The sequence below is a fragment of the Neomonachus schauinslandi genome, chromosome X (assembly GCF_002201575.2).
Source record: "Neomonachus schauinslandi chromosome X, ASM220157v2, whole genome shotgun sequence".
In the NCBI taxonomy this organism is placed as follows: Eukaryota; Metazoa; Chordata; class Mammalia; order Carnivora; family Phocidae; genus Neomonachus; species Neomonachus schauinslandi.
Genome location: NC_058419.1, coordinates 70,054,341 through 70,065,990, shown reverse-complemented (window position 1 = coordinate 70,065,990; position 11,650 = coordinate 70,054,341). Strand labels below are relative to the sequence as shown.

Below are 11,650 nucleotides of genomic sequence, written 5' to 3'. Positions count from 1 at the left end.
AGCGGGGAGTCTGCTTCTCCCTGTCCCTCAGCTCCTCCCCCCAACTCGTGCTCTCTCTTGCTCGCTCTGCTCTCTCTCTCTCTCAAATAAATAAATAAAAAATCTTAAAAAAAGAAAATAGTCTCAATTGAGGTATAAAAAAAAACCTATGAAAGATATAGTGTTCACAGATGGTATGTTGGAGGATGAGCGCATGCACACACGTGTTTATGTGTGTGCACATAGAGCATATGCATATATATGTATATACACACACACACTATAAATATATTCTGCCCAAATTAGCAGAAACCCACAAGCTTAAAAACCAAATCTGCTAAATCTGACCCAAACCACAGGTATTAAGCCCTATGGCTACTTCCTGCAAGCAGATGCATTACCTCTGTGACAAAGTCAATTGAAAGTTGCAAGTATAGGTAAATATCGCTACAGGCAGCTAGGATTCTGTTTTGTTTTTTTTTAAACTTAAATGTAAAACTTAACTTATCACCTCAGGACACTGACCATGTTATATGATTTCTGCACAATACCAAGAATATCCTAGACACTAAAAAATACTATATTTACAACTTAAGCAGGAAAACAGAGGCTTGCTTCACAGTGGTTTAATATGAACAGAGTTGAATATGACATTGTCTGACAGAAGAATGAACAGTTTGCTGAATAAAAGCCCCGAGTCAGGATATATACACAGCAGAAATGGGGCCTCAGGCTTTCAGCACTTGTGCACAATGAAAGAAGAACTCTTTTAAAAAAAGTCAATAACAGAGAATACAAATCAAAAAGGCAGCAACACCAACATTGGGGAGGTGGGAAAGGGAGCAGAGCCTCTCTCTAGGGGCTGCTCAGCCCCTGGTACAGGCTCAGCAGCTGGAGAGCTGATCTGTCTCAGGGAACATCAACATTTAGAAGGACTCCAAATCCCATGACAAAATGCAATCCTAATCTCTCTGATCAGGGTCTTGTCAGACTCTATAATCCTTTTCCCCAAGACCCTGTATAGAGAATTCCAATCCTTCCATGATGGACAGTCTAAGCAAAGAGTCCCCACTTTTGACATGACAACAGTTAACTTGCTCCCATCCCACCACTGGAGATAGATTATCAGGCCCCAGCAAACAAACCACTACCTTCCAGACAGAAGCCCAGGAAAGCTGCTTCAGACTCTAAGATTTGGGACATCCATACCCCGCTGCTATCTCTAGCTCAAATTCTGGGGAGAATGCTGGGATTCCATGGAAAAGGAGTGCAGGCAGTTCAAAAACCCTGTGACCAAGCTGGGGAGGGCAGCGACAACTCTTGCCCCTGAGCCCCATTCAACAGCTCAAAGTGCTTAGAAGTCAGAGAATGTGTGGTTTGTTCATGTGCTTCTGCCCTATGGCAGCACTAAATGGGATGGGGCAAGGGAGGATGGAAGGGGGAGGATAGTGATGCCCTTCCCCACCACTGGGAGGTACCTAGAAAATGATCCACTCCCACCCTTTAGGGAGTTACCTGGCAGTGGTGAGTTGCCCCCACCCCTCAAGCCATCAAACCTGCAAAGCTAACCTATAAAGTACCAAGGGCTTGGGGAGGGAGAACTGCTGGCCCATACTGACTCACCTGCTGATGAGCAAGAACAGGCAGCCAGAGTGGGGAGCCACAAAAGAGAGGGGCTAGACAACAAGAGTTCTCCTACTGCCCTATGGCTTTCTTCTGACTCTGAAGCAGCCATGATGAGGGGCCCAGAAAACCCACACACCTTGCTCCACACAACAGACTGCTTAGACTCTAGGATTTACTGCCATGAAAAGCAACAAGGGAGAGAGAAAGTAACAAAAGAAACTGTTGAGAAAACTGGGAGCAGGCCTAGAGAAAACAAGAACGTTTGGGTCTCTACCACCTTCCCAAAAAGGAAAAAGTTCATGCAGGTAGGAAATGCAGGGCTGTTCCCTGCTCAGCGTTCCTGGTTAAACCTAAGAGTAAGAAAATCCCCTGGACTTGCAGCAGCAGTATGTATCCAAGTGCCCCACCAGCACAAGACCCGCCCCCCCAAAAGATTAGCCTTCTGGCATGGGTAAATGCCCAAGAAATTGCCTTCCAGTCCAATCCCCCGACCCGTACCCCAAGCAAAGGGCATCTGCCTGTGGTTCCCACCTCTCCTTAGAAAAGAGGATCCTAGCAGAGTGCCCACGGTGTAGTCAGGTACCAAGGAACACAATGCCAGCCAGTCTATCGGGCCAGGGGATGGGCAGCCAACTTCAGATCAAAGAGAGAGAGAGAGGCTTAGTGTAAAAACCAATGTCATTTTCAGCAGGAAAGTAGAGGGCAAGTGGTGAGAGGGGCTCCTACTGGCGCACCTTCCCGGGGACGTAGTTCCTGTCAATTGCCTCCTCCTGCAGGAACATGTGTAGGCAGCGTTCGTTCTGAGCCAGTGGGTGCCCAGCAATTCTATAAAGAGACCAAGATGGTTATCAGTAGTATTTGGGATCAGAGAGAATTTGCAGAGCAATGGGGGTGTGGACAGGGGAGGAAGGGCCAGGGCAGCTCCTCCAGAGGTTCAAGCAAGTAGGGGACAGCAACGGGGCACCATTCCAACCCTAACATTATAGAGGAGAAGGGGGAGAGAGGGGTATGGTACAGCGAAATCCCCAAACACATCCACCATGCGGTGCTTTCTCAGGCCCTGAGGCACAGGATCAGAATTCGGCTCAAAGGAACGGAGTTTTACTGTCCAGTGTCAGCTCACCGCACAATTGGCATCACATCTCATTCCAGAAGAAGAGACAGACAAAGCGTAGAAAGACCATGATGGCAAAAGCTGCAAGAAGAGTCCCCAGGAACTTGGCTTACTTGTTAATAAACTGTTCGAGGCCCTGCCTCCTTTCTTCAATGAAGGACTCCTCAAAGATCCCTTCATCTCCTCGAAAAGGGAGCTGACGCTTCAAGGCTTTCCCAGGCAGTGGCGGTACTACAATCTGCAGGCAGATGCAAAATAGCAGCCACGTGAGAGAGGACGAAGAGGGTATGAGAGGGTGAAGCACTGTATATCCCATTTCCTATCAGGCAGGGTCTATCTTATCCCACGGCCAGCAACCTGCAAGAACTGAGGTCATAAGCACAGTCAAGATGGCTCAGGTCAAAAATGAACCCAACTGATTCTATAGAAGGACAGGTTTACCACCTCAAAAGAAAGGAAATAAACTCCAAATATTCCTCACTTTCTTTCACAACCCACCAGCATCCAGTAATTTAGCTAGGCCTTTCCTAACACTATACTGTATATTTTCAGCACCTACAGGAGTTAAGTTGTATGACTTTACTAGCCACTAATTCAAGTGATACTTTTTCTTTAAAATTTGTCCTGAACTTACCACTTTAAAGTTTCAAAGGGTATCACCCAGATCCAATGTGTTGGGACTGGATAGTGTTCAGCTGCTCCACTGCCTTTAAAATTTTATAGACTATGATCTCATGCCCTCTCAGCCTATGTAGGTCTCCTCCTCCGAGGATCCCACACAGGGAATGGGGTCATACCTTACTATCTCGCTCCAGCTCATTTTTTAGCCACTCAAAGTCACTGTAGCGCCGCCGTACACAGGACTCCTTCAGCTTGAAGATAGGTAGGTTTGTCTACAGGGAAGGAAAAATGAGAGACGAGAGATGGTAACTAATGTTCAGCCTGTGGTAGCCACCTGTCAGAACCACTTCGACAGGGCCCAATGAAGAAATAATCCTGTGAACCACGTTCCTATAACTCCTTTAAAATACCACCAGGTAAATACCGATCCTTACCACATCCAGCCTTGTCACAGTTGGTGATTAGAAGTCCCTTGCTGCTTAGAGTTTATCCTATAAATAGATTTGAAGTTGTATGCAAATATGTATGCACAAGGAGTTTCACTGTACTTTATTTGTAATAATTAATAAATGTCCATCAATAGGTAATTGGTTAAATAAATTACGGTATGCCTATACAGTAGAATTACTGTACAGCTATGAAAAGAATGTGAAATATATATGAGCCAGTCTGGAAATATATTAAGCATTAAAATTAAGGTACAGAACAGTACATAGAGCTTGCCTCTATTTGTTGTTTTTTTCCATTTGGTTTTAAAAAGGGATATGTGGGGCGCCTGGGTGGCTCAGTCATTAAGCATCTGCCTTCGGCTCAGGTCATGATCGAGCCCTGCATCGGGCTCCCTGCTCAGCGGGAAGCCTGCTTCTCCCTCTCCCACTCCCCCTGCTTATATTCCCTCTCTCGCTTTGTCTCTCTCTCTCTGTCAAATAAATAAAATCTTAAAAAAATAAAAAATAAAAAGGGATATGTATATTTACCCAAAGAAAGTAAAAACACTAATTCAAAAAGATATATGTACCCCTTCATTTGCTGAAGCATTATTTACAATAACCAAGAAATGGAAGCAACCCAAGTGTCCATCAAAAGATAAATGGATAAAGAAGATGTGCTACACACACACACACAGGAATATTACTCAGCCATAAAAAAGGATGAGATCTTGCCAGTTGCAACAACATGGACAGACCTAGAGGGTATTATGCTAAGTGAAATGAGTCGGACAGAGAAAGACAAACACCATTTAATTCACTTATATGTGGAATCTAAAAAACAAAACAAACAAAAAGCAGAAACAGACCCATAAATATAGAGAACAAACTGCTGGTTGCCAGAGGGGAGGTGGGTGGAGGTATGGGCAAAACGGGATGGGAGATACAGGCTTCCAGTTATGGAATGAGTAAGTCAGGAGGATAACAGCATAGGGAATATAGTCAATGGTATTGTAATAGTAGTGAATGGTGACAGATGGTAGCTATACTCGTGGTGAGCACAATGTCATGTATAAACTTGTCAAATAACTATGTTGAACACCTGAAACTAATGTAACACTGTGTGTCAACTATACTTCAATTAAAAAGGGAATATGTGGGGCACCTGGGTGGCTCAGTGTGTTGAGCATCTGACTCTTGATCTTGGCTCAGGTCTTGATCTCATAGTTGAGTTCAAGCCCCGTGTTGGGCTCTGTGCTGGCTGTGGAGACTGTTTTAAAAAGGGTGGGGGGAAGACATGTATATGTGTATATATTTATACTTACGAATAAAATGTTTATTCATAATAACAGTGATTGACTTTGGAGTATAAGACTAAACAACTGGAATGGGAGGGCTACATTTTTCATTGAACAATTTAAATTTATCACATGCACATATTACATTTTCAGTTGAAAAGTGAATTTAAGTTCCTGTAAAGAACAAGAGAAAAGCACCTCCAAGGTATGCCTTCCTCAGCTTTTCCCATCCAAATCCTCTCCGTTCTACAAGTCCCAGATCAAGTCCCATTTCATCCAGGAAATCCTTCCTGAGAACACCAGCTTAATTTACTGGTCTCCCTCTCCTCTACATTCCTATGACATTTATACTTTAGTAGTGCCTGACACACTATTGTTTTATGTATCATGTTAGTCTTGCTACTTAGCGAAACTCTAATCTCATTGAAATCAGGAACTGTGACTACTTTAGCATTGCCCTAAATGCAGACTATGCGAGTTACTCAGTAAATACTCAATTGATTAATAGAGGCCCTATGTATTTGTTTACCCTCTCCTTGTCTAGAACGTACAGCAGAAATAGCAATTACATTAAGTTGGCTTACCATCGCCTGCTCCCTGACATAAATCAGCTTATTCCCACATCTTAATCATTAGGCTCTAATGGCGACATGAACTACCAACAAACAAAAAGCCCTGATCCTCACTCCTGTCTACAGATTCTAAATAGAAACGGCCAACCACATGTATTAATACTGACTCTATTTCCCACCAGCCAATTCATATCAGCAGATGGAAATCAAAGGAACTACTTTCTCTCCTTTCTCCACAACTGCCTCAGGGCAGGAAAAGAATATCTTCGAGCTATGCTAGTGCTTCACACAGTCCTCACTACATCATGCTTTTGGAAATTGTCTTTCCAGGATCCAGTTCTAGGTAGAGGTCATCAAAAGCTAAATAACTAACCAACTTACATTAGTTACAACTCTACCCAGGATCAAGGTCCAAGGAATGTTAATAAGCTGAAGGAGAGTGAGATACAGGTGAAGTAATATTTTATTACAACCTGTTCTTTAGGAGACTAAATAAAAAAACTGGAAACAGTGGTTTCTTTGGAAACGGGAGCCTCTAGAGGGGCAGAGGAAGGGAGGAAGACTTAGTTTTTACAGTGTATCTTTTTTTGTATCTTTTGAATTTTGTACCATGTGCATGTATTAACCATTCAAAATAAAACATTATAGAGAGCATTCTCAGAATCCTGCAAGAAATCTGCATGGGTATCAAATCATCGCATGATATACCTTGAACTTATACAATATTATATGTCAATAACATCTCAATAAAGCTGGGGGGGGAATAATCCTGCAAGAAAAAAAAAAGTGCTTTCGTATCACGTGATTCTAGGTTTCCACCAGACTTCATTACAAATAACATGATCCCCAAACAGCAGAACCTTAACTAGTACAGAAGCCAACAGAAGGACCAAAGAAAAGGGGGGAAAATGCTGAGTAGATTCTTCCAAGACACAGCAAAACCACCCACTGCCATTTTGTGGACTTCCTCCTTTGACTCACAAAAATCCTGTTCTTCCCCTACCCCCACAGGATGATGACAATAATGACCTTTTATCTCAGCACCTAGCCATCTAAGGAAGGGGCTACTGTGTACTAAATAAGATAGTCTCCCAGCTCCAACCTATAAATTATATGAGGAAGACAGGATTGTGTAGTACAGGATACAGAGAGTCCTTTGGCTCTGATCAACAGAAAGTCAAGGGAAAGGAGAGAAAGAAACAAAGTTCAAGTCCACAGGACAACTGACATTTGAAAGTTCCACACACGGGGCGCCTGGGTGGCTCAGATGGTTAAGCGTCTGCCTTCGGCTCAGGTCATGATCCCAGGGTCCTGGGATCGAGTCCCGCATCGGGCTCCCTGCTAGGCGGGGAGCCTGCTTCTCCCTCTGCCTCTGCCTTTCTCTCTCTCTCTGACTTTCATGAATAAATAAAAATAAAAACATTTAAAAAAAAAAAAAAAGAAAGTTCCACACACATCATGTGAAATCACCAGGAAACCCCCCCAGGCTCCCCATTTCTTGGGGGGGGGGGGGGGGGGGGATTCTTTCCTGAGCAAAATAAAAGAGAACAGCTTCAGAAATACTTACTATACAAAGAAAAAAAAGTCAGTGCCATCTGCTTCTACCATACATAATGCCTAACTCCCAAAGCCCATTCTTTGAGTCTCATGCTTCCTATAATGCCTACCATGATCAACCACCTAAAATAGCAATTAAAAACCAATTATTTCAACTTTTCTCCAAAACTGAATTCAATTAAAATATTAAAAGCCTAGATAGCCATACAAATTAACATAAACAATACAAATTAACTCAAACCTACAGAACTAGGAACTGCCATCAACCCCATCATCATTGTACAATTAAAAATTGTGAAAAGGACGGATTAAAAGCTTAATGGTAAAAAAAAATGGTAAAAAAAATTTTGCACACTAAAGTTTTGCAACTAAGCACAGCCAAAGAGACTAAAGTGTAGTGGAAAGAGTATGATGAGGGGCTTTGGGGTCAGACAGACCTGGGTTCAAATCCCAGCCCCACTTATTAGCTATGTGTATTTGGGAAAGTTACTAAAACTGCACTCCTCCTCAGTTTCCTACCTGTAAAATGTCATTTTTGTAAGGATTTAGAAACTGAAACCTAGTTCAGTGCCTGGCACATAGTAGGCACTAGATGAACAGTCTCTGTTGTTATTAGAATGCCTTAAGACGAGAGCTATTTCAGGGCGCCTGGGTGGCTCTGTTGGTTAAGTGTCTGACTCTTGGTTTCAGCTCAGGTCATGATCTCAGCGTCTTGTGATCAAGCCCCAGGTCAGGCTCTACACTCAGCGTGGAGTCTGCTTGGGACTCTCTCTCCCTCTCCCTCTGGGCACCCACATGCTCTCTCTCTCTCTCTCAAATAAATAAATCTAAATAAATAAAAGAGCTATTTCATTCATAGTCCCTAAGGCTCTTGGGTAATGCATGGAGACATTGTCTCTAAAACCCCACAGTAGAGAATCCTTACACTGAACAAGTTATGCCCAGTCTTCCTCAAGTAATTAAGTTTTCTACCACTAACAGTTCCCAGCTTTTATTGTATTTTCAGGGATCTAACTTCCATTCTTCCCCAAAGAGATGGTTCCAAGTAGTTCTTATAAAGGAGAGTTTTTTTCCAATCTTTGCTTCGATTTTCTTTCTTCAGTTTGGACTTGGCCAAACTTGGAATTTGGAGAGCATCATTTCTCAATTAAATTTCAAAGCCCAGGCAGGAGACACACTCTCATTTAATTCATTCATTCACTCAAAAATGAAAGCACATACACTCTTTTAGGTCTTCAAATGCTGTTTGAGCAGCATGCTGTCCATAGAGAATATTCTGGCCCTCTAGTCTGAGAAAAAAACATAAGGAAAATTAGAAAATGGTTCTCCAACCTTTTTGCCTGTAACCATTCAACTGGGCAAAAGAACCTGCAAACCACTACTGTATCCGCACATTCCATCCTTGCAGTGTGGACTAAGAACTAGAGAATAAAGTCCTCTGCAGTGCACACTGGAAGAAGCCACTCCTGAAATGTCCTGAAATATTAAATTAACCACAGACCACGGTCTTAACCCAAAAAGTTAATCTACAACAGAAAGGTCAAATGACCATATGTATACAGAAGCTCAAAGGGAGCCAGTACTGAAACAAACATCCTGGATACTTCAAATCTAAAGGATCAGCACAGGATGAGAGCACCGACTGACAATCCACCAATCCCCTTGCAAGACCAGGCTTCACCATGAGACACAGCATGTGGTACCTGAGAAAACTTAAGCACAAAACATTTCTCTCTTTCAGATGCTAATTCTACACAAGTCTGGGGAGCACTCAATCTCAAGGAGACTCCCTTTCTTATTTCTGCTCTACCAAGCCCACTGTCTCCCTTTCCTGGAGTCTATCTACCCTTTAATCCAGGCTTTGCTTAACTCCATCATTTCAGGGAGACCTCATTAGGAAGATATCGGGGCGTCCTGCCCTCCCTCTTTAGACTGACTTCCCACAACCTAGTTTAGTTATGGGACCCAGAGATGTATCACCTTGGCTTTCCATCCCCCCCAGCCCTCTGCCACTTTTCCTTCCCTCCTTCTGTCGCTACAGTCAGGATTCCTATTTCCTTTCATTCCTCACTGTAATCTTCTCCATCGTCCCCACCCTTATCCAGCCATGCTTCACTTCTTGCTCATAGGTACTTATTTTCCCTCGCCCCAGTCCGATGTCCCCCTCAGGAGTTTTCCGTATCCTAGGGCCACAACCTAGTCTGGAGACCTCTCTCCAAACCTATGAAGCCCCTAACCCCCAAATGACCCCTCCAAGCGTCTCGGCCAATGTTAATCGTCCCCATGGCAGCCCCCCCCCCCCCCCCCCCCCCCCCCCCCCGCCCAGCCGCCTGGTCCTCCCTCAGCTGTCTCCCTCACCCCGTGACTCACCCGCATGCGAACCTCATAGGTGGTGAAGCGCGCGCGGCCCACGCCCACCGTCTGTGGATTAAAGATGTCGATCTCCAGGAAGTTACTTGGCGGACCGTAAGCGTCAGTCAGGTCCTGCGGCTTCGAGTTAAGGCGCCGAGTGTCAGCCACTGCCGTGTCCGACATCTTTCCGAAGGAGAGACCGGGACCGGGGAAGGGGGTGGGGGACAGAGGCCGGAGGCAGGAGCGCGCACAGCCCCTCCCGTTTGCAAAATAACCAGCCAACCCACAGACAGCGGCGCCGCGCACGCGCGCCCACGCACGCACGCACGCACGCGCACGTTCCCTTGGCCCCGGGCCCGGCACCCTGAATAGCGGCCACGCTGAGGGTTGAGTCCCGTACATTGGAGCCCTCATTCAGGCTTCCGGGCGGTGTTTGTGGCCGCCCCGGAACCTGCATCTCCGATACGCAGCGCCCCATATCCTGGGAAGCACCATAGGCGGAATCCGCCAATCGTTGCTCCCCAAACCCAAGAAATGGTCTTATACCGTGTATCTATCGGCTGCGGGCACTGCCTCGCAAACTGGGACCTTGCAGTGATAGGCCGAAGCCCCGTGACCTGAATAAGTCAGGGTTTTGCGCGAAAATAGAAGGGTGTTCTCCGGAGGGTGGGGTTCCAACAATAATACTAAGAATCTAGAACGCAGCCCTGCCACTTGGTGCCACTGATGGTTTCAATTCGTTCCACATGCAACTGAGCATTCAGCACCACGGTGCCAGGGAAGCAGCGAGGGTGGGGTAAACGTGATTGCTCATTCTCACTTTTCAGGAAAATCGGGGCATATCTTCATCCTGCACTTGTTACCACATAAAGCTCACCCCAGGTGTACTGAGATATATTTCTTAGCAAATTGAGGGCATTTATTTCATACCTCTGCCTCTACTCTGCAGAACTCCATACTTGACACTGCTCGGAGGTTGCTTGCAGCCCATAATGGAGATAGAATACATGTCTAAATGAGAAAATATCTATAGACATATTGATATTTATGTGACTAATTTACACATGGCCCACATGAAGGGTGGTGATTTTAGGTCATCCTTTCTCCCCCCTGCACCTGCCTCTTCTGCTATTTCCCATGTCACTGATGCCTGAAATCCTTTTGACAGAGTACGAGACCCTATAATTTCACAGTTAAGTTACTTAATTCAATTTAACTGATAGCTACTAAGCAACCACTTATGTGCCAGGCACCATGCTAAACACTAAAGACCTAGAGTAGAATAAGGGAGTCTCTGCCCTCAAAGAGTTAACATTCTCTACTAAAAGAATGGGAGACAAGTAAATAAAACTAATGACAAATACAAAATAAGTGAGTGTTCCAAGCAGCACATAGGACATGAATAATTGGAGGAATTAGGGAAAGCTTCCTGGAGGAGGAAACATCTGAGTTTGACAGACATGAAAAGGCATAAAGGGGGGGCAGTTGGGTGGCTCAGTCGTTAAGCTCTGCCTTCCGCTCAGGTCATGATCCCGGGGTCCTGGGATCGAGACCCGCATCGGGCTCCTGCTCTGCCGGAAGCCTGCTTCTCCCTCTCCCACTCCCCCTGCTTGTGTTCCCTCTCTGGCTGTGTCTCTCTCTGTCAAATAAATAAATATTAAAAAAAAAAAAAAGAAAAGGCATAAAGGACGAATAGAAGTGGAAATGGGAAAAGGCAATTTCTTGCAGAGGGAATAGCATAAGCAAAGTCATCATGATAAGAAACAGCATATTTTTAGGCAGGTGTCACCAACTCAGATTACATAAAGAAAATGCTTTGAGAAGTAGACTGGCTGGGGACAGGCAATGAGGGTGATCCTTCTTTATGAAGCAAAGGATCTCTGGCTTTATGAAGTAGGTGATAGGAAGCCACAGAAGGATTTTTAAAAAATATTTATTTATTTATTTGAGAGAGAGCACATGAGCACAAGTGGGGGGGGGCAGAGGGACAGGGCAAGCAGGCTCCCTGCTGAGCAGGGAGCCCCACGTGGGACTCCATCCCAGGACTCTGGGATGGTGACCTGAGCCGAAGGCAGACGCTTAACCGACTGAGCCACCCAGGCG

At 44.9% G+C, this 11,650-nt stretch overlaps 1 protein-coding gene across 4 annotated transcripts; it reads right to left on the bottom strand.

The window, feature by feature from the left end:
- Positions 1–547: 547 nt before the first annotated feature.
- On the bottom strand, positions 548–9,838 carry SNX12 (sorting nexin 12). Of its 4 annotated transcripts, XM_021680409.2 has the most exons (5): positions 9,566–9,838; positions 3,517–3,612; positions 2,833–2,957; positions 2,340–2,430; positions 548–2,238 (listed from the first exon to the last, which is right to left on the bottom strand). In XM_021680409.2, exons 1-5 carry the CDS (start codon positions 9,728–9,730, stop codon positions 2,212–2,214), a joined length of 504 nt encoding a protein of 167 aa, XP_021536084.1. In that variant the 5' UTR covers positions 9,731–9,838; the 3' UTR covers positions 548–2,211. The 4 variants fall into 4 exon arrangements, with proteins under 4 accessions (XP_021536084.1, XP_044767506.1, XP_044767507.1 ...); XM_044911571.1 differs by having other exon boundaries at positions 548–2,430; positions 9,578–9,838; XM_044911572.1 differs by lacking the exon at positions 2,833–2,957 and having other exon boundaries at positions 548–2,430.
- Positions 9,839–11,650: the final 1,812 nt, after the last annotated feature.

Coding starts and splice junctions, on each gene's coding strand:
- SNX12 (XM_021680409.2), bottom strand. CDS start 9,730: ATGTCGGACACGGCAGTGGCTGACACTCGGCGCCTTAACTCGAAGCCG. Junction 2,958..3,516: donor AGCTGGAGCGAGATAGTAAG/GTATGACCCCAT, acceptor ATCTGCCTGCAG/ATTGTAGTACCGCCACTGCC. Junction 2,239..2,339: donor GGAACTACGTCCCCGGGAAG/GTGCGCCAGTAG, acceptor TTTGATCTGAAG/TTGGCTGCCCATCCCCTGGC.